This window comes from Diachasmimorpha longicaudata, chromosome 4 (genome assembly GCF_034640455.1).
Source record: "Diachasmimorpha longicaudata isolate KC_UGA_2023 chromosome 4, iyDiaLong2, whole genome shotgun sequence".
Taxonomy (NCBI): domain Eukaryota; kingdom Metazoa; phylum Arthropoda; class Insecta; order Hymenoptera; family Braconidae; genus Diachasmimorpha; species Diachasmimorpha longicaudata.
In genome coordinates this window covers 5,287,772-5,311,464 of record NC_087228.1, presented here as the reverse complement: position 1 = coordinate 5,311,464, position 23,693 = coordinate 5,287,772, and the positions used below count along the sequence as shown (strand labels likewise).

Here is a 23,693-nt window from a genome sequence, read left to right as displayed (position 1 = left end):
TCCACACTGTGAACTACGGAAATATGAAAATCCGTCATGCGCACAGTTGTCATAAATAAAAACTTCTTTAAAGCGTTTCCATTGGCTCGCATGAGAATTCCACGCGAACCCACCCCTTCGACCTTTATCGCCACTATCATATTTCCATACAGACACAGAAATATCACTCCACCCCCTCCAACACCACCATCTCACCTTCACACAGAGTTAAAAAAAAAATCCTCCCGCTTTTCACCCGACATTTGAATCCAGCATGCGCAGTGAAAACTCGCGGGAAAGAGACGACGGACCGAAAAAAAAAAAGGAAAAATCCAACAAATACGTCCCTTTAAAGTGCCTCTTATTGGTCATTGGAACTGCTGCGCATATCCCTACTACTCCACCCTCAGTTCAACGTTATATCGCATGAACCTAAAACCCAGAAGGCATTTCTTATCGCCCACTAACTCCCCCCTCTCCTCGTGTTTTCTTCTCCTTCACCAACACCAATGTTTCTTTCACCCTCCTGGGGTGGTTTTCCCCCACTCTTGAGGCCAACGACTCCCACGCTCGCACCCAGCATGCTCTCTCTCCCCCCTTTACTCCCTCTCCACCACCCTCATGGCTTTCTTCACTTGGCGGGGAGGGGGGACGTGATGCCAAATGTAAGGGATGGAAAATACAAAACTTTTAGCTGCGAAAACGAGAACGTGAGAGACCTACGACGCGTATTGATTTTAATGACACCCCCTTCTTCCTCTTTTCGCTCACCCCCTCAACCCCTGCCGTCTTTTGCGCCCCATCCCCCCCATCCACTGGTCGACGTGTGCGTGCAGATGTACATGAGAATAGAACAGAACAGTACGGAACAACAGTGACCGGTGAAGTGGGGGATGGGGTAGGGGGTAAGAGAGGGTGAACTGCAGAGAAAGAGTAGGTGGAGTGTAATATCTCCAGGTCGTCACATCATCTTCTGCTTTATCCATGCTTTGAATTTTTTTTTCTAACTGAGGGGGATGAAGGGGGCGTGGGGAGAAGTTAGATTTTTTTTTGGGGTGATTTTCACTTTTCTTCGGTCGTGAAGAGGCATTGGATCTTCTTTGGAGTAGAAAAAGTTAAAATCACTACGGGAGGATTTCGGTTATGACTGGTGTCCTAGGGATTTTTCCTCACGTGAGGTGTCAGTGCCGGAAAACAAAAATCCCTATGGGAGTTTTCTGGAAATATACTTTCAATTTGGAGATATAGGGAAGTTATAGTGATCATATCGAATATCGAATCTCGTTTATCCATCGTATCTTCAGGTTTCGAGGTTTCTACTAAATTATTGTTGTCAAATATCCAGTTACTTAAGGGAAGTGTTTACTTTTCAATTCTTTGGTTGTGAAATCGAGTAATTCCCTGATAATGATGATTAGGTTTGAATTTGCGTTAACTATATCGTTCTAGAATACGATTTTCAATAATTATGAGCTTTAAATAATTCATCGAAATTTTTCCCTCAAGAAAATGAGAAATTTGGAAAAACTAAATAATTATTAATGGAATTCATTTAAAGTCCAACATATTCATCCTCGAGAATAATGTCATTATCATAAGTCAAATCGAACCCAGTCCCCGTTGGTCGTCATTGGGCCAGAGAAATGTAATTTTCAAATAATAAATATTCCTCTGAAGTAAATAAATATTTGGAAAAATCGTTTTTTCTCGTTCACGATACCTCAAGAATAAATGATGCGTTCGTTATGATTTTTTCGTTTTTTTGAAAAATCTTCAAATCATTTTTTCCTCGTTAGCTATTTTAATGGAATCGATTATATCGGGCTCACTGACTATGAATATGATAACGATTTTGGCGGAATCAATTCTCGTTTATTTATTCGTGACAGTTCAAATGTTTAAACTTCGATTTTGTTGGAGAAATCAATTTCTGTTGTCATAGAGTGATATATTATTATTTTGATACCACTCGTTATTCCTATTGAATTCTATACCGAATAGGCGAATTGGGAAGTTCATAGTGTGACCCCAACAGGTCACACCCACCTCAAGACACCGCTCCCAACGCACCCAAATTCGGGAACGAGCCCAGCGAGTGAGCAACAACAAGAAGACTAGACAACGCACCCCTAGTTATCTATTGACTTTGCAGGTGGTAATTGGGGAGGAGAGGGTCTCGGGTCGGCATCTCCAAGGGTTGAACCTGGGTAAAAAAAAGGGAGAGGCACTTGACGTGCGCAAAGTCGAGGTTCTCTATTCAAATAGGGGAGGGGCGCTAATCTGAATAACCCTTTGGTGGCAGGTCCTGGTTAGGGGTAGTCGAGAGGCTTTTTTACGCATCACGGCTGACAATGAATGAGCATTATTTGCATCGGTGGTGTGAATTACTTATTTACACGTGTCGACCCTTTTTTAGAGGCTCAGAAGATGGCCGGGTGAATGATTTATTTGAATTAAATGACGTGATCTTACTGCACTGGTAGAAGAAACACAAATTTTTATGAACAGTTTATGGTATTTTTTTGGAGATCTATGACACTGAATATGATTTGGGGGATGAGAAATCATGAAATTTGAGATTTCAAAGAATAATTAAATTACACCCACCGAAGAAATTTATCGTAAGGTACGAGATTTATAACGCAATTGATAATATTTTTGAACACGTAAATTACGATTTTGAAAACACAAATTATTTCTCAAAAAAATGTAATTATACATTAGAAAATGTAAATTAGCATTTCCAAACAGCAATTTCCGGTTTTTAAAATGTAAATTACGATTTCAAACTCATAATTTACATTTTTTTAGAAGTAATTTTCAAAATTGTAATTAACATCCTCAAAAATCTTGTTAATTACGTTCTAAATGTCATATTTTACAATTCATTTTTACAACTTTTTATCCAAAATGTCGCTGCGTATTAATTATTCTCGCTTTGATTTGTTTCTAAACAGGGGGAGGGTACATTGGAATTTAAATTTATTGACTTGACAGCAGCAGGTTGTCATTGGGGAGGAGTGTGTTCCATTTCGACGTCCCCAAGGGGTTATCCCTGACAAAAAAAGGGAGAGACACTTGCCTCATGCGCAGATTGAGGTATTCTATTCAAATAGAGGAGGGGACCTAATCTGAATAACCCTTTGGTGGCACGCGATGCCGAAGGTGTATTCGAAACCCCTTTTTTATTCATCACGATTGAGAATGAATGAGTATTATTTGCATCGGTGGTATGAATTAACCACGTCAACCCTTTTTTAATGTCAATAGGGTAATTTTGGGGCTTGAGGGGAATAATTGGGCGGCACAGGTGGGGAGCGTAAGGGTGATTTTTAAGGGGTTTGTGCACCTGACGTAACAAGTGTTCTTCCATGACTTCCCCTCCCGACAATATTATTTGTGTATTAAATTATGCGATGGTAATCTATCTACTCTTTAATTGTTCAATTATCTGACAATTAATGAGTTAACGTAGCTAAACTACAATAATTTTTTTTTAAGCCCCGGAAAATTCCGCGGCAATGTCATTGGAGAGAAAGGAATTAGAGAAGAGATTTAAAATTTTGAAAATATATTTTTCAAATAATAACACTTACCCTTCCGCAGTCCCCTGACGATCGACGATGCAGATTTTCCAGGAGAAAATATCAACAATGGGTCACCAACACAGAGTCCAATGGCACTAATTTTTCAAAAATCAATAAAAAATATTCGACAATGGAATAAAAATTCAAATTCCTCGGAAACAGAATGGACTTCATTCCAGGGATATATCCTTGTAATGTTATCATCCTCTACCACGTGCACTACTTGTCACAATTGAAAATATATGACATAGTCCGGACTTTTCGGTCGGCGAGAGGGAGCTGACGGTAACATTGGAGGTTAGGGTGCGCGCGCGCGGGACATTCAAACTCGCACGACGGATTTTGATGTTATTTATATTATTAAACATTGTATCGATTATTGTAGACGCATTCCATTGATAAATTTACCGTTATACCTCGTTCTTGACGAACTCTCTGAATTTTACATGTTGTTGTATTCTTATTTCTTCTGAATAATTTACAACACACCAACAACTTGACCTCTTTAGGCTCACGGGTTGTTTACTTCGAGTCATCTCGCCAATAGGAGGATTACTGCTTTCAATCCTCGTGAGATATGAACTACGTCGGAAAAAAATATGTGGTTGTCGAACCTCTCGTGAGAATGTTTATTTATCAAAAAATTTGTTTAATGATTTTCTATTAAATTTTCTTCTTAATAATGCTGCAGACTATCAGAACCTTCGATTCCCACCCCCCGACTTACTGCAGAAATTTCATAATCATTTTATTTAATATCTCCATATGTTATTTATTATTTCGTAAAAGGCACATTTTCCTCTGCGTAAACATCAATTAATGGGTAACACATTCAATTAGATTCAATTTACTTTCATTGCAAAAGCAAAGACGTCAACTTTTATTGAAAAGAGAATTTGTCTCGTTTATGTAAATAAACCTTCCGAATCCATTAAATTGTTCATAAAACCGGAAGGGCTGAGGGACTCATCTCCCTCATCGCTGGGAAAGTCATGAGATGCATCTCACATTTTTTTATATTCAGAAAAAAATTATTACAAGTATCGAGCACTCGTTGAAATACAATTCCCCTCAATTTTGCCTGTGAATTGGCATATTCTCACCGTTGATGACCCAAATTCCACGAATGTACCGTACTTTATGAAGGTGCCACACCGGTCCAGAAGAAACACTTTTTTTTCCTCCACTCTCCTCCCTTTTCCCAACCTATTTTTTTTCTGTTATTTTTACTCTCTGCCTTTATTTCGGCCCATCAAAGGTCTTGAACTACAATGGTTGAAATGCGAATAGTACAACATCCAAGAGTGGAGAGAAAGACAGAGAATGGTATGAAGGAGGTCCTTGAGTGGACCCAGGACATACCGTTAAGGCAATTCTCTAGGAACTTGAGTGTAGTTTTTTTTTACTAGTAAATCTTGGGATATTTGAGATTTCATTCAAAAAGGGTGCTTCCTCTCATTCCATTATGCACGAAATTACGGGTTTCCCTGCTTTCCGAATATTCCAATAGAACTGAAAAAAAAAACTGTATAATCGAGATTATTTTTTTTCACAAACTCTTGGATAAACAGCTGCGGAAATCTTTCGATTAGAAACTGGGTCAGATCACTCAACGCAGCTCTCAATATTTCTTGCAATTTTATTTCCATTTTTTTTTATTTCAACATTATTAGGTAATAAAACATTTTCTGCGAAACGTTGAAAAAATGGTGAGTTAAATAAAGTGTTTTTTGAAACTGTTACATGGAAAATAGTCTCAATGAAGTGTTTATAGGTCTCGTGACGTGCGTAAAGTACTAGGGAGTCGATAGAAGTGTTGAATGTGAACTTGATGAAGGGGTAAAAAATCGACTTTATGTCGATGACCCCAAATCCTTGAAAAGGATTTTTCGATGAACTGTGCGGAAAGTGGGGGTTTGCGCATGCGGGGAGGGGGTAAAGTATCATTTTGCACACGTTACGTTGGAGAAGTATTTTCTGACGAATGGGAGTTTTTAATCGAAGCCGAAGGTTGGGGGTTGCAGTTTCTGTCATCTGGCAGAGATATGAGAAAGGGTATGTTGTGCACCGAGGGTGGAAAGTCGTGCTTTCCCGCTCGGGGGGTAGACATGGTATTTTTTTAAACGACGGTCAAGGAAATTTTTAATTTTGCTGTCTAAAGCGGAAGAAGAAAATAAGCACTTTCCAGGCGGGAAAGTTTCGTCCAAGGGCGGAAAATATTAACTTTGCGCTCGAGAGCGTGACTTTTCACCCTAGGGTGTGAAGTACTGATGTTCGGTCCACTTATCAGGAAGTAGTAAATGAACTTTCTGCGCAAGTGTATTAAAAAACGTTTTTCGCACGCAGTGAGGCAAATTTATTATCGATTTCCATTAATTTCCAACAAAACTTGGGTCCCAGATGTGACCCAAAAATTCATACTTAATCCAATAACATCACCACTGCCCTTACTCAAACATTTTCCTCACCATCACTTCGTGGTTTTTTCCTCCATCAATGCCAGAATCCTCCTAAAAAATTTCTATCTTCGCTATTTCATTTTTGGAAACCAAAATGTTAAAAATCGAACTTCCGAAATGAAATTGTCAAGATCGAAGTACCAATTGCTTTAGAATCTTAACAAACGTTCCTTTATACGACTCCAATATCCACCAAATATTTGGTTGATCGTCTAATTTTGCTAAATCACAGGAATCATGAGAATATCAACCGTCAAAGTGACGCGTTCATCTCGACGTATTTTCCTTCTCCCAGTTTATGGACGGTAAGAATCAGCAGAACCGTAATTAAAGGAAAAATCCGGTATCTACGTACCCTCATTCCAAGAGGGTTTATGTTGGCCCCGCCGGATTTTATTGAACGCTGGAAAGCATGTAAACACTCTACCATTTATCCTATTACGCCCGAAACGCGTTTTTTTTGCTTCGTCATATTTACAACCGTTTTTTTCTTAATTTTTTTCAACTATTATTTCTGCTACCTGCAGGAACGTCATAAAAGTTTTGTCACGAGCCTCGCAATGGTTTTACAACCCCCTAATTTGCGTGGATATGGGAGAAGAAGGAATATTTTAAAAAATCGTAAGTTTCAATGATTCCAGAAGCTTCGGATAATTTATAACGCAGGCATTCACGTGGAGCTGTTCATCACGCATGAGAGCAGTGTACGAGTATCCTCCGGGTGTTTATAAAATAAGCGGCCCCTTTTGTGGTAATTAACGGATCAAACTAGTGGCAAGAGTTGGAGGAGTGAAAAACAGGCGAAACGAATCCGAGGTTCGCAACGCACAAATTGTCATAAAATGCATAATAAGCGTAAGTACAAAAAGTCATACCGACTATTCTTATCACGATGCGAGAGTGAAACATTGCATCAATTTGTTGAATTTGTGATCATGAATATTTGCATAATTTTTGCTGCCAAATGGTGACATTGTAATCGGAATTTTTTTCATTCGTTACACTCAGAGAAAAATATAATTTTGCCAATTAAATATTTTTCTGACAAGAATTTAAAGCGGATTTTCCCATGGAAATTTTGGGCATTTGTTTGTTCAAAACAGATGTGATTGGCAAAAGGATGTTTCTCTTAGTGTATTTTTATGGGAAATATTTATTGATTTAGAGTTGGGAATTACTGCTCAATAATCGGGTTTTTGAAAATTGTGTGTGTGTGGGTGGATACGTGTGTTTCCATTGTGGTCATTTGTCCAGAGCTATTGTTATTAGTCGAGGAGGAAAGGCGTAAGAAGGTTCAAATTTTGGGGGTCAATTAGTACTTCCATTAGTAAAATTTTGAGACTAGATTCAGCTTCGCTCATTGAGTAGTTCCGGAGATGGAGCGATTTCTCAAAGATCGTTTTTCCCCGATATCTCTTTAACCGTTTGACCGATTCCATTATTTTTTTTTAATATCCGTCACGACGGCGCCTATACAACTCTTCATTTTTTCCCAAAAATTACTTGTGCGCGTCATAACTCAAAAAATAATTGCGATAAAAATTTAAAAATTTGTACGATTTTGGAGCTTACGATTACAAAGTTTTCCCATTTTATTGTGCTCCTTTTATTCTTCACTTTGTCCCACAGCAATTTCCCGATAACTCATTGTGATTGGTTAACGACGAGCGCCGAATATATCCGGTTATTGCCGAGACACTGGGCCGACCCACTACCGTCTCTCCGACTCCTCTCCGCGTACGAATAAACGACCGAACATTCAAGTTATACCTCCATAAAACTAATAAAAAACGATGTAAAATTAATTAAAGCAGAATCAACTGTTTGAAAAAAAACCGCAGCTCTCGTAGTCTGTGGCAATACACACAATTAAATGGAATAATGAGAGGGCGCATTCCTCGCATGCGTAATATCGAGTGAACTGGGGCCAGTGTGACCTCCCTCCCCTCCCTCAATCACACACATACCCGCATGCATCATCCACCCGCCATTTTAATTCACGTTCACCTCGAGATCCTTCACTCTAATCTGGCCAATCTAACGCTGGGTTAAAACCATGTAGGAAATAATATTCAAGGGATTGAGGTAAATTGACCGATTACGTTTTCAACGGAGGGTGGAGAGGTCACAGTTGTAGCAACAATGTGTACAATATTGCGTGTATGTCACCATAAAATTCGTTCACGTTTTTACGTGGGTGCGGAAAATACATGAGCGCGTGCCAGCGATGCAGAGCGTGACGACTGCATCATTTTACTGCTCCTGGGAATCCCTCGAGTGGTGTCTGTAGTGGGGGATAGACAACGTTGAATGTGAAATAACAGCAGAGTCTCGCAACCAGAGGCCCTCGCACACGTCTTCTGGTTCTGCCCCAAATACAGCAAAGAACGCACCCGCTTGTTAAAGTCCTGAAGAAGTTAAAAATATCTACGTTTAAGGTGAGTAAGTTGATCTCCAATCTAAATACCAATATTGTCTGCCACTACTGGAGATGGGAGATACTGACAGTGTTTGATATGGGTGGACAAAAATTAATGGTACGTCCATAGCTGTTTTCGGTCTGTCAGTAATTCATAGTTTTTCTGAGACAAATAGCGAAATGTTTAGAATAGTTTCAATAAACAGAACCACAGGAGAAACACAGAGGAATTAATGGACAAGGGCCTTTTGTCGAAAGGGCCCAGAGTGGAAGAACTTTGGTTACTAAGGATTAGTTGATCTGGAGACATCGTAGGAGAAAGATATACCTTCTACATGCGATAGTGAAGAATTAAAGTTTATAGCCGAATGGCTTGATATTATTTAGTCAATCCCTATTTCAGTGGAGTATAATTGGATAAATTGAGTTACATTATTTATAAACCTAATAATTATATGGAGTGAATGAAACATTAACATCTGAGTTTGAGTCTTGGATTCGAGAATGAAATCAAGTTTCATTCTACCCTGGGCTCTTCAGTCTGGAAAATCCAGACTGTTTCACCATATTGTATACCCCGAAATTCCAACATTAGAAACACATTTTTCCCTTCTTAAAACCTTAAATTACCATTAAAAGCAACATCCATTATTTTTCATTCTGCGTGTGATCAACAAGAGATTACAAAAAAAAAAGAGTTGCTTCCTATGCATCACTAAGTGATGCCTCAGACTATGATGTACCTCGCAATTGCATACCAGCATTTGTTTTGTCTCATTCATCGCCTTGCTCCTTTTTGCTGTTTTAGGTTTCTCCACATAGATACTATTAATTAGGCTGTGGTGTTTATTTATCCTCGCATCCTCATGTGAGAACACCAGTGGACCTACATTTTTGAGTGGGCTCCGAACCGCTGAATAAGAGATTACAATTCATATATGAATCGTTTTAATATTATTTAGCAATTTTTGCCCATAATTCATTAGCAAATATAAATGAATACTAAATGCAGGGGACTGACGACGGTGGCCCAATTGTATAAATCGTCGGCCGGACGACGGGACCCGTGAGGCGCGGATTCGAGTCCAGCACAGGGCACTGGAATTTTAATCTTTTGGAAACCATCGATCGGAAGTCTGGACATCAAGAATCATCAAGAAATATTGTTTCCCCGATGAAGTTGATGGAAGCTGTGTCGGCCAAGGTTTTCCATGGTTTTCCCTAGTCACCAGGAGAGCCGGTATATTGCGTACAGCTCCCGGGGTAAATGCGAGACGGTTGGCGAGAAAGTGGACTTATGATACGGCAGATACAATGTAAAAATGATAATTTTCTCCGAACGACCAAAGCCCATCGCGATTACCAAACGATACGGTAATTTCTACTGAATTTTTCTCTGTCTACTAACGCATCCTACTTCTTTCACATTATTCTATTGAGGCTAAGTAAATTCATTTCGAGTCAATTGATCATTTCTGAGAATGCAACCGCGTGATTTATGAACCCCATATGAATTACCTAATTACAGACGATGATTTTTCAAATAATTTATCTGATTCAGATGAATTTATTCCTTGAATTATGAAAGAAGAATCAATTAAAACCGCATATATGAATCGTCTGATGTGTTAAGTATCAGTCTATCAATAATTCTAATGAATTAAAAAAAATTTGTTTCTACTCCAGGAATTTCTTGCTCAATGAAGTGTGTTATTTTCTGTTTTTTTAAACAGATGGCATAAAAAAAATTAATGAAGATTCAGATCCTGGGTTTCCCACGCCGGAGAAACGTAAAAAATGGACATCCTGTTTCAACTGAAGTGAAATAAAAATTATTATTCAGGCAAAACATCAAAGATTCGCTGTTCTTGCTTGTGTTAAAATAAAAAAAATCAACAGCTTATTATTTGCGACTATTGGAAGACGAAAATTGATTCATTAATATTACGGAATACCGTGAAAATGTTGACGTTTTGGTCGCATTAACTAGCGTTAGGAGCAATTAAACTTCTCGCTGGGCGGACGTTTTTGACGACGTAACCAGCGTTATGCCTTCAACTTCTTGCTCGTAATGGTAACAACGTTCGTGGAAGAAATGGTAAATGGCACTGATGCACGACCATGGAATTCATCCTTTTTCACGTACATTGTATCACTTGTATGCATGTACATTTGATTGTGTACATAATAGTGAGTATCACTAACACTTTTAAATATGTCAATGCATTGTATATTCACACGTGATTCCGGTGGTGAATATGTGGACAAGATGAGGCGCGGCTATCATCAAAGTACCGGGGCTAGTTGAGCCACTTAACGTCCTCGGGTTTTCACATTTGCGAGGCAAAAGTCACTTGCCCCCTTCCCCGGGATAATTCTTGCAATGCACGCGCTCATTCACTTGCCAGCGCCGGATGTCGTACGATTATTCGCATGATTTACCAGTGTATTTAAAGATCAGGCTAATCGTTCTGATACACAGCACAAACCAATGGCGAATTTTTGGGTCTTTTTTAGGTTCATTTGGGGGCAGGGAAATTAGGGTAATGAGCGGTGGAATTGAGGTGCAAAAGGCTAGAATACTGCAATGTATTTTATTCACACGTTAAAGTTTCAATTACAGTGAGAGAAAAATACGATTTTGCCAATCATTTTTGTTTTCAATAAACAAATGCCTGAAGTTTCCATCCGAAAAATAATTTTAAATTGTTACCAGAAAAATATTTAATTGAGATAATTATACTTTTCTCGCAGTGTAATGCGATAAATTTTGTGATATATTTAGCAATTAATGATATGTGACTTCGGAAAATTTAGGAAACAACACTATAAAATTTGAAGATCTATCAATTTTTTTTCACTTTAAATAAATAGTTGCTGGAAATCCTTAAAAAGTTTACGATCTAAATTAGCTTTTTTACTGTGTCGCACAGCAATTTTTGGTTAACTCACTGGTATTGGTTAACGATGAGAACCGACTATGTCCGATTATCGCCGACTTTGGACTCTGTCATGGAAACTGTTCCATCAGCCATTTGGTGTCCATCTCCTCGTCGCCAATTACACTTTGAATTTTTACGTGGTCGAGACAGAAGTTTTCCTCAGCCGATAAAGAAATTGTATTGAGCGACATACTAATTTTTCTTAAGTCTGTAGCTGCGCCGACATCGTAAGGCAGCACAGTAATGTTTATCTGAATGACACTATAACAATTCCCAGACCTTTCTCTCCGGAAAACCAAATTATCCGGAATTTCCTCCCCAAATGAAAAATCCCATAAGCCTTTCTCAAACAGTAACTCAATTCCCAATATCTACAATTCAAACACCACTACTGGTCATTGAAAAAAAAATCAAACACTGCAATATTTGCTTTGTTAAATTAGCCAGTGTTGGATGGCAATTAGTTACACTTGAGTCGTTGAAATATTTTATGAATATTTCCGGGTTTGTTATTTAAGAGTCATAAAGCGTCATTATCGAACAGACGGTGGCCCCAGTGGAGGGGTAAAAATGGATCTTCGATCATCCAGTGATTTCTAATGGTTTTTTGTATTCGAGAATTCGAGAATCGATGGGTTGGCGGAGGGAGGGGGCGAAGTGAAGGGACAAACGGAAGGATAAAAAATTGAAAATTATTGTTGGCTGACCGGTGAACCTCGCGTGACGAGTTTGCATTAACGGGAAAGAATAATGTAGAGTGAACTCCATGGCGATTTGTATCGATCTTTACTCTCGGTAGAATAATTTTCTGTATTTTCTTTATTGATTCCTTGTTTACGTACAATAGTGGGGGATGATAACTGGTAGGGAGTAAGGTTTATGTGAAATTACAGACAATTCTCATTTGAGAAAATTATTTAATTCGAATAGACATTGGGTGAAGCCCTGGAGAAATGATTTTATGAGCAAGTTGTCGATTGCAACTGAATTGCAAAAAATTGGATGGTTTTTTACGTTATAATTCCGATGAAATATAGTCATGAACATCGTTCGCTTGGCCGAGGCAATTGTAGTCGTTAGGGTTATGTAAATAAATTATGTAAAGGTATGTACATAGTTATACATAGGGGTGAGTCTGGTGATTTTGGTTTGTTATAATTTTGTTGTCATTTTAACATTGTCCCGCACCTTTATGATTATTTATTGATATTTTATGGAGGATAGTGGAATGGAAGAATGAAAACGGAAGCCCTTTGTGTCTTCTGGAGCAGTTCATAAATAAATATTTAGTCATGAAATTCAATACTGATAGACAATTACTTTTGTAATTTTAAAAGGAAATGTTTGAAGGTTTTATGGAGAACCCGAGTTATATGGAGTTGGCAAATATTTAAATAATGGATAATTTCCAGGTGAATAGAACACTGAGGAAGATATAAAGAGAACAAATAGTGATGCTAATTTCATTGATAATTAGATAATTTTCTAATAAAAATGAAAGTTCTCTGAAAAATTCTGGTAGTTCTTAACAACCTGCTATTAAAGAATAGGAATTACCTGAATTTTTCAGTAAATTATCCGTAATGATTAACCTGATATTTATCATTTTAATGGTTTTTTAAACAAATTATGAAATTACAAATTCTTCAAAATTTGAAAGATTTAATTGAATTTCTCACATGAAATAAAAATGTTTTTGTTACCATTAAGGTGTTTCTTACCAAATATTCCGTAAAAATCGCTAATCGGTTCTGAAGACTGTTAATTATAAATAAAATAAATTTTGTTAAATGATAAGTTTAATATATAATATAAATTTTACACGTGATTATGTATATAGTATATATATATATAATATATCCTATCTAGATTTACTCCAATTAAAGGTAATGGTACATTTAATGTATATTTATAGTCAATATTATAAATATAAGACATGACATTATGATATTTTATTTCTTTGGAAAAGACATTGTAAGATACGATAGCTTAATAAAACACACCTGTGATACAAAACGTTTCCTGAATTTTCTAATTAAGAAAATTTCGGGAAAATCCCTGGTTATCATCCAATTTCAGTTTACTACCACTCAAAGTTCATGATAATCAGTAACCTATAACATGAAAAAAAATTATCGTTATGTGTGAAGAATTATTTTATGGTCTATTGATTGTAATAACAATCCATCATCGCAACTACCCGCCTCCCCTCTTCCCAACAAAAATCATAAAAAATCATTGATCGTAATGTGCGAGGGCGATGAATCTTGTTGTCGATTCGTCACGGACTCTTGATCCCTCAACGGGTCTATGCAAATGTGCCATTTCCCTAAAAAGCCAAAAAAAGCTCTCGACTTCCCCTTCACAATCTGCCCAGGGGACATCTCCCCCCCACTCCCCATAATTTTTTTTTCCTCTCCATATTTTTCCCCCAAAAAATAGACGCGACATTCGCTGAATTCGCCGCTGGCCATTTCACTTCGGACAATAAACATTTGATGCAATTTCTCCAACAAATTGAGTCGTTAAGAGGAGTAATTTTAACGGTAAATGTGCAGTTTTACCTCGAGTTTCTAACGTAAATCACTTGTCAAATCAATGTGATTGCATGCAAATAAGTCGTAGGCGTGAAAGCTGTCTTCATCATCAAGAAATATCTATGAATGTATTTATGAATGTTGAATGAAAAACTGGTGAATACAATGACAAACATGATGGGTCATTTGTTGAGTTCAAAAAGACCGCCACGAGGAAGCTATACAATTTATTAGATAATCAGTTTTCTTGAATTTGTGCGTGGGGCTTGTGTTCATTCACAGAGGAAATGTTTCTCTAATAGAGAATATACTGCACTTGAGAATGTATGGGCATTAGTGTTAAGTTCAAATATTAAAATTGAAGAATGTCTCGAGTTTATGCCGGTGAAAATATTGTCTAAAATTTTTATGACACCGTTAACCTTTCCAGTCCTTTTAATAATCAGAAAATGTCTCAATTGATATTCAGTTTTTTTTGGAAATTAATGAAAAGAGTCTCCCCAAGCTTTTCCTGTGAAAGAAGTTTATTTATTGAAACTTCCGGTTTTCCTCATTTTTTAGGAAAACCGAAATTGGAATTTGTTATGAGAACTGATGGTAAATGGGAAAAATCAGAAAAATTATAAGTTGTTGTAATTTAGATTTTGAATTAAATTTAATTGACGAAGAAGTCCTATTAGAATTCTATTTCACCTTCGATTAGTTTCTGAACGATTTTAGTGTAAGATAGACAAGATTTTAGAGAAGTTGATAGAATTAGATTTTTCAAAATAGTTTTTTACATAAAATGCTTAGAGGAATTTTGGACTAAAAATTTATGAACCGTTTTCATTTCAGACGGCAGAAAATATACTTGAATCAAGATTATTATTATTGCAAGATTATTATTACTTTCCATATACTGATCCACCCAACTAATAGTCCTTCTAACACTCATCATAATTTTCCACTCATCTTTTTAATAAATGATATCGACTCCTCTCTCTGTTTCTCATAATTCAGGAAACTTTATCGTGTGTTTTTGGCATGATTAATATCCAAATTAGAAGAAATACATAAATCAACAGTACCGAGGGGTAATCGTTTATAAAGTTATAAAGGAGTGGAGGGGGGAGCTGAGGCGAATGGTGGAGAGGGTGGCACAAGTTTTAGTCATAAAGAGTCGCCGGTCAATTCATCTTTCCTATATATTCCACGTCAAAATATTGCAATAAATCATCGAAGTGGCGAACGAACGGCTGAAGCTCACGTATAACTGCACACACTCACGTTCACCTCTGTGTCATGGATACGAGGAGAGTGATGGTTACTGGGTTGAGTTGACGGGCTTCATAAAGAGGAATATTAATCTTTATTTTATTAACTCGATGCACAGTAGCTAAGTTTGAGGGGATCGTAACATATTTGAAGACATTTCAGGTTTCAATCTTCAGTTTGTAAAAAGTGTTGGTTAATTTGCTGTAAAAGCTAGGGGGGGCGTAGGAAATTTTATGGGATATTTCGAATAATAATCGCGGAAGAAGTGAAGTCGAGTGTTGTAAATATCGAATGGGGGTGGTCGGAGGGGAATGATATCTTATTTTTTGACAGGTTAATAAATAAAGGGAGATCGGTGGCTGTCCGGTAGTGAGACGGGCTCAGGTGAGAAATTTCTATTCTGAGGATGGAAACAAGGTACATTCAGGATTGGAGATCGAGCCTGGGAGGTCCAGCGTGGAAGCAATGTCGACTCCATCGTGGAATCCTGTATTGAGCCAACTTGAATGCCATGTGCTCCTTCGAAATTCAATCTCATGGTTGCTGGATACCAGAATAAACGTACTCGTTTTTAATATTCCACAAAATAATAGTAGATTATGGCATGAGGACGATAGGTGGAGGAACTGACCCTTAGTGACCAAAGTTTTCATGCGTTGGACCCATTCCACAAAAGGCCCTTTTTCACTCATTTCTTTCTTTCCTTCTCTCTTTCTGTTTATTAAAACTATTCTAAACATTCCCGCACTGTTCTGAGAAAAATTATAAAATACTGGCATGGACTACACACAGCTATGGACAGATGGTTAATTTTTGTCCACACATACTATGCACTCTCAATGAGGAGTTATCAATGGTGGATTCCCGCAACAAATTAAAAACACAGAAGTTACTGAAATTTGCACAACGTGTCATTATTGTGATAACAGATTTATGTGTCCGAAGAGACCACTAGTCTCAGAGTGGACACAGTGCTCTCGGTGAAGTTCAGAATGAATCTGATTAGCAAAAATAATACCAGAGTCCTCAGTTCCTTATCTGAGGAGGCAAGAAGAAAATGGAGGGAATGGAGGGACTATATTTTGGGCATGCAGATTTTAGTAAATGGAAAATGTGGAAAATTTGAGGTGGCGCCAGCGTTTATGGTGGGATTAAGATTTTGGAAACGGTTAAGGCGTTTGGGCCAGGCCTGGCCCAACGTAGGGGGGGCTATAACCCAAGGGTCGTGATTGGGGAATGAAATGAAAAAAGCAATTATGAATATTTTGGAAGTTTGGAAATGTGTTGGAAATGAGGTTTGCGGTTGGGGAAAACCCAATCGTAAATAGGAAAGGTGAATAGGACAGGCGAATGGGAAGCAGAAATCTTAATGAAAAATCTAACGTACAATACAAGGGTATACAACATCAATGATAATTAATTATTGGGGAATTGTCGGTCGGGTCTCCATCGAGACTGGAAATTCCAGCCTGGACATTTAGGGACTTTTCGAACTTCATTCATGATGGGTTCAACCTTGAGAATCTAGGCTCCACCTTGGTCCACTCCCAATGAAGCTTGAACCAATCTTCATTCCATCGTCCATTAGCACCTCGGAGCAGAGGATTGAAGGGGGTTTTTAATTTTTAAAGAGGGAGGGAAATCCATGTGATGGTTATTAGTACTACGAGTGCCGAAATATCGTCTTTTCAACTCATTTCTTGATCCTCAAATAGTTAGATGGGGTCTACAATGGACTGGGGTTGGGGGTAAAATGGGATACTCTTCAGACATTTGAAAAATTGAAATTCAATTCCCATTTTTTAGTTTTAATTGTCGGAAAGATGACAAAAAGCAGTTTTCAATGAATATAGAGGATCGAATGTATTGATAGGTCCATCTGGGGCACAATGGGGTACGAGAAAAAATGAAATAGATTTTTTTTCTGTTTGCTGATGTATATTCCTATACTTGGAATACTTTTTGAGGCCCAAATTATGTTTCATCACATACGATATTTAACTAACTAACTAACTGAATTCGCGTCATAACAAAAATCCCTCAATTAAAATTAAAACTACCCCAAACCCCACCACCCACAGACCACATGCCAACGTAAAAATCTCAATTCCCCTCAAATTCCGTTATTTCCTCATTGAATCATAGACCTGGAGTACGATTTCACATTTCTCCATTGTTCCCCCGAAAGACCTTCCACAAAAAAGTAAAAGTGCTGCTCCAAATTTCAAAGAAAATAATGTCAAACATGACATTGTAAACCGATGATAATCAGGCTGACTGTGACAATAACTCCTCAAGCCCCATAATTATCTCAGCACGTACTTCGCCGAACTCTCCCCTGGTCCCATTATCTCAAATGCACCCGTTAAAACTCTGAAGTAAAAACACCATTTTTCCTCTCACTCCCCATCGAAAAAGTGTAAAAATTCGAATTCACGTGGATTGCTAATGATATTGAAGGTAATGCACAGCGCGACGGACTTTGTAATGAAACACCCCTGGAACACACACACATACACACACACACAGACGACAATCTTTTGATTATCTAAAAAAAAACAGAAAATAATAAAAGTTAAAAATTACGTGAATTGCAAATAATTCCGGAGGCAATGAATTGCTCGAAGGGCTTGGGAATGAAAGATCCCGGGAACACACACATACACACATGTGTATACACTCATACACTCATCTTTTGGTTATCTAGGCAAAGACGGAAAATAATAAAAATAGAAATTCACGTGAATTGCAAATTATATCGAAGGTAATCAACTGTTCGAAGGACATTGAAATGAAACACCCCTAGAACATACACACTCCCATACACACACACATACATATACGCTCAACTTCTGATCATCAAGACAAAGGCAGTAAATAGTAAAAATTGGAATTCACGTGAATTGCAAATGATATCGGAGGTAATGAACTACTCGAAGGACATTGAAATGAAACACCCCTGGAACACACACATACCCATTTCCACATCCTTTGATCACTCTGACAAAGACAGAAAATAATGTGAAGAGAAACGAGGGAGCAGTTGAGGCAGTAGGGTGGCTATTAACTGGCAGATTAGCAGTTAAAATTGAAATTTGCACGGACAGTTCGATGCGCGTCGGCGCGTCAGAGGTGCCGGCGACGAGTCGAAGATTGCGAGAAACCGAATCTTCCACGCATATCGAGACCACTAACTTGTGTTAAGCCTTAACCCACGGAGTGTACAACAGGACTGATGCATTTCTGAAGGATATCTGCCTCTTCAGGTATGAAATGAGATAGGGTTATGAGGTCCATATGCCACCGCCACTGGTTAAGTTGGTTGGCATCAGCATCGATTTATACTCCAAGCGAATTTGCAAGTTATGTACCGGTTATTTAATGATTCTGTATAACCTTATGGCCATGACGAATGACAAAAATTTTTCGTTTTAACGAGGAGTCAAGGGATAGTAATGGGATGAATATTTTGTTCGTCTTGTTGGGGAGGAATTCATCGGCAGGTGGAAGTGCAGATTGGGGAGGTTTTAATGGAATTTGGATCAGAAGTGATTTGGATTCGTGGGGGGTTTTATGGAGCGATTGAACCATGAAATTTCACATAAAATGGAGAAAAGTGTTTAGATGGAAGAAAAAAAATAGCTGAATTGAATATGTTTTACAGTTGAGTCTAGTGTATTTGGTTTTCAATGAGAAAATCGATAAGCAATTGATTTTTTCAATTTTTTATTATTTATTGTTTACGGACAGATGAAGTGACAAAAAAACGTTTGTCGTTGATAGGTGTATTCAACGCCTTATAAATGACGAAAAAATTTTGAATAAAATATCAATAAAAGAGTTTACGATGGGGGAATATCAGAAATGCCCTTGTGTGCCACAATTTTAAAAATTCAGTAAATTTGTTGTCTTTTTTGTTTGTTCACTCATTACCGATTCACTTTACTACCACAATTACTACCTATTCTATTACTAATTATTGCCAACGATTCCACCAAATTTCCTGACCCATCAAACAAATTAAAGAGTAACGATATTATCGCGGAATGGAAACATCCAAAACAATATCAGGAGCGTACGAAGTAATGAGGACTCGGGATCCCCCTGGTCATCAGGGACTCAACTACAGTGCGCCATTCTGGGGTTGTTTTTGCAACATTTAATACAAATATTGAAGATAAACGTTTTTAAACTATTTAATCTGTTTACAGTACATCATAAACTCGTGAGAAAAACTTGTGTTTCTCCACATTGTCAACAAAACCGGTAAAACTGAGGGCAACAAAAAAAGTGCTTGATTTGTATAAACAATATCCTTAATTCAAGTATCTTTTCCCCTATCTACATAACTATTCTGGAATTTTTTAATAACTGACCACTCCTTAATTTGTTATCAGATTAAAAATAAATAAATTCCGCCAAATCGTTCATTCGTGATCGATGAAAAACAATTTACTTTGCGATATTTAACTCTACCATTCCTCAATAATTAATTCATTAACTCCATTCAGTAATACCCCCCCCCCCCCAGGCCAATCCACATTCAATATTCCACCAGCTAAAATAATCACTTTACCTGTTATCTTTCCATCACTTTATTGAAAAACAAATGTCACTCAAACTTAGCTATTCTTTTTGGTGAGAACTGCAATGTAACAAAAGGCCCCAACATCAGGAATGGGCTGCGCAGCGAGGAAATCACCAGCGTCTGGAGACTTTTGCATTAGCGTAGATCTTCTTCGAGAGCCTCGACAAGCTGTCGGATCGTCGTCGTTGTCAAAGTCCTCTGGGGGCTAGAGGTATCAAAATATTGAGGAATGAACCATTGAAATATTTTTAGTTATGTCTTTCCAATACCAGCAGTGAAATCATCGACATGAGGGGTACATTCGATGGAGGATTATCAAAAGGTGCAGCCAGCACACCAGCTTGAACACCTTTAACCAGGTGACTCATGAATTCATTCCGCAGCCTCAACTCTGGAAGTGTCTTCGCATTAGCCTTCAAGAATCTCAACCATTTAACAGCATTTTGTCTTTCTAAAATTAGAAACGCAGGGGAAAAATTATTCTATGTTCTTAGCTCATTGGTGATTCATTACGAATGTTGATATATTTTTAATCATCTAATTCGGACGATACAATGAATTTACAAAATTTGAGTCGTCAAATTTACCGAGAGAAAGCTGTTTTGACGATTTACCAGTTCTTGATGAATATCTCGAAATCTATGTAAGATAGCAAAATTTTGATTATGACCTTTTTTGTGGAACAGATTGAATACTACAATAAATGTAATTATAAAAATTCCGCTATCTCTCTTAGATTCGGAGATATCGATCAAAGAGTCGACTGAGAGACACATCAACTTCTCGTTTTACCATTTCATTACTGATTTTATTCTATTCATGATTATCAACATTATCACTCACCCTCGACATTTCTGACATTCGGCAGCATCGTATTAGCAACAAACAAGTTATAATTAAAATCATACAGAAGTGCTTCGCGAATTTCCCCAGCCATGACCGTCTCCACTAAAATACCGGAATAAATTTAAATTTTCTGTCGTCCAGACCAAAACATTTTCTTGTCGTGTGAAGTTAGCTACAGATAGCGAGTCTCCATAGTTCCCCTCTTCAATCTGTTGATTTTCCGATGAAAACAAAGAAAGACGACAGTTTTTTGAGGAAAAATAAATTTTTGTTTGACTACAATCGCATAAAACCTCTTAAATAATCAAAAAAAACTAAAAGTCACAATAAATTCTTCAACCAATTAATCACTGAGAGCTTTCACAGCAGCAAATGGTGTCTGTCGACGTTCTCCATATTCATGTCATGCTCTCGAAGTATAATTATCCGACTTGCCTAATTAGTCATAATTGAATATGAAGAATCAGACGACATGACAATGCATCGCACAACTGTCTCCCGCTAATCGTAAAAAAAAACTCCCTCGTAATCTCTTCCTTCTTCAATATTACAACTCCGCAATAACAAATAACGACGAAAACCACAATTTCATTAATTACCATGCTAATTGTCATAACCACTGTCCATGGTAATGAGATGTGACAGGAAGAAGAGTTGGACGTTATAATATAGTCGTCTCTATCCTACGATCGACGAGATACAAACACAACTCGAGGTTCAATGTGCGATGCGCGTGCGTGTTTCAAGTGACTTCCGGCTCATCGTCGCAGTAACTATTCGTCTCGTACTCATCATTACTAGATGCCGTGATGATTAACGAAAAATAAAAGAGATGGATTAATTTAAGCGAAATAATTGAAATGAGGAGGACGATTTTTGTGAAAATTAAAATGACGTAGGAGCAATTAGAAAGCCGCAGGTTCCAGGTGCTGCATGAGAATTTCAGCGGTTTTAAGGAAAATAAATAATACCCCAATCAAGTATATTATTATTGTTATTTTAAGGTAGCAACAGACTTTTAGGGGATTCCGAGAATTGCGGAAAATACACAAAATTTTTAGAAATTTAATGACAGTTGGAATTATAATTTTTTCGGCGATTGTTTCTATGATTTGTTTGATTATTCGATTACTTTGATTATTTGGTAATTATCGTGCCTGTTTTTCAGAGAAAAAGGTGAAAACAGGAGAAGTTAACAGGGTATCGATGGGAAAATCAACATTTACGGAGTTGGCAGCGATTAAAATCGGAATTTTGATCATTAGACGCAAGAAAATTGAGGAGGTTTTTGACACTTCATCAAAAATCGAGTGTATCAGAAAATAGACCTGAATTACGCCCAAAATATAAATCACCATTTGCATGAGTGATTTCCAGGAAGCACCCCTGTAAAAATCATTTACAGGGGTGCTTTTAAATAAAATCATTTTATGACAATTTCGGGAAGTGGACATTAACACCGACGGACTCAACGTCAATGGCCGTTTGCGGGGCGCGCGGGAGACGGAGTAGTTTGTACATAGGAATCGCGATTTCCTGTCGGCATGTGGTTTCGCGCGGAAGCGCACCAGGTGCACGCTAGGTCAGTGAGTGAGCCCCACAGCTTAATCGTTTATTCACTCTGTGTACACCTCCTTCTCTTCGACAATAAAAACTTCATGGCTCGCACTGCGTGTGGGCCCCTGGAATTCATATTGTTGGGGTAATTTCAGTAAATAATTTACATATTTAATTCTGTATTGCGCATGCAATATGGAAAAATACCGCTGCGTTCAGATCGAGGGTTATCGCAGCCGGTGGATTTTCCTGATTAATAATTAATGAACAATTTATCGAGTCAGGTCAATTTAAAGTTTCGCGAGTAGAGGACACAAAAAATTATTTCGAAAAAAATATTTTCTCGAAAATTACTCAGAAAATTTTCGTTTCTGAATATCAAAGTCGGGAAACTTTCCCGGGACAGCACTAAATGGGCCATCGAATATTTTTTTTTGTAATTAAAAAAAATTCTGAAGAAAGTCATTACTCAGTCGGACAATGCTTTTCAAAACCCACAACCGGTCCCTTACGATTTCTAAGTGAACCTCTTCCATCACTGTGGGAATACGGAATATGAACTCATCGAGTCATAGTTATGATTATCCCTCATCAAAGAGTCAACCCAGATCTCACCTCCGATATTCATGCAAACGTGGTAACTTCATGGTAATTCTTACTTCATTCGTGCTCAGCTTGAGAAATGGTAGAATAAAAGGAAAAGCGGCAATTTATGTGTAATTGCATACCAGGCAAATGAGTGCAGGGTTAACACGCGAGTCTTTCATATACATCTTCTCAGAAATTTATTTACACATGAGTTCATCGTGAATTATCTTGTTTGTGCTTCCGAACGGAGGCATTGTAATCGTGATTTTTTTCAATTGCTAATTTACATAGAAAATGCTCAGAGATGTGAACTACTTTCCAAAAATCTTCTTTTTAAAAATGGCCCTGTGAAGAGGAGGGGGGATATTTGTGTATGTTTGGGGGGAAAAGTGCCCGAAAAATTATGGTCATTAATTCACAATTGACATTATTACTAGAGAATGGGGGCTATGGGGATTGAAATTTGGGCTGTCAATTAGTACTTTCATTACACGGAAAGAAATTTAAAAGAAAAACTGCTATGTTAACATTGCAGTGACGGACTATACCTGGATTTAAAGACATCCTAAAATTGTCACCTCTCTATTTTATGATGTGATTTTTTTCAAGTTTTCTTTTTAATTGTGTACCTCCTATAAATTTTTTTTCAAAATTTTTTTATGAATAACCCTTATAAATAAATTCTAACATATTCCACTTAATATGTAAAAGTTTGTTCTTCATTATCTCAGAAACTACCAATCCAATTTTTGAAATGTTCGTCTTAACATCCCTTATGCATTTCGCGAACGCCAGGAGGCACTCCTGTGTTGGAGGTCAGCATCATCCAAATCCTCCACCATTTTCCCGTCTTCTGGGTTCTCCACCTCCATTATCGCGCCGAAATAAAGGCGCCATGTCCGCTAACCAGAAGAGCACTCTACCACCAAAACTT

The 23,693-nt window shown here is 37.6% G+C and overlaps 1 protein-coding gene and 1 long non-coding RNA gene across 2 annotated transcripts; one reads left to right on the top strand and one right to left on the bottom strand.

The window, feature by feature from the left end:
- The first annotated feature begins 8,263 nt into the window (after positions 1-8,263).
- On the top strand, positions 8,264-13,054 carry LOC135161978 (uncharacterized). Its single transcript, XR_010298888.1, has 3 exons — positions 8,264-8,463; positions 9,457-9,818; positions 10,178-13,054. It is a non-coding gene; the product is annotated as an uncharacterized LOC135161978 (long non-coding RNA).
- A 6,244-nt stretch (positions 13,055-19,298) lies between these two features.
- Positions 19,299-20,781, bottom strand: LOC135161530 (uncharacterized). Its single transcript, XM_064119196.1, has 4 exons — positions 20,612-20,781; positions 20,038-20,219; positions 19,757-19,973; positions 19,299-19,318 (listed from the first exon to the last, which is right to left on the bottom strand). Exons 1-3 carry the CDS (start codon positions 20,703-20,705, stop codon positions 19,803-19,805), a joined length of 447 nt encoding a protein of 148 aa, XP_063975266.1. The 5' UTR covers positions 20,706-20,781; the 3' UTR covers positions 19,299-19,318; positions 19,757-19,802.
- Between the last annotated feature and the right edge of the window lie 2,912 nt (positions 20,782-23,693).

Bases quoted from the DNA above. Each gene is read 5' to 3' on its own strand.
- LOC135161530 (XM_064119196.1), bottom strand. From the start codon at position 20,705: ATGGCTGGGGAAATTCGCGAAGCACTTCTGTATGATTTTAATTATAAC. The intron at 20,220-20,611 runs GTGAGTGATAAT...TTCTAATTTTAG, and splicing joins GAATGTCAGAAATGTCGAGG to AAAGACAAAATGCTGTTAAA. The intron at 19,974-20,037 runs GTATTGGAAAGA...TGATACCTCTAG, and splicing joins TGTCGATGATTTCACTGCTG to CCCCCAGAGGACTTTGACAA.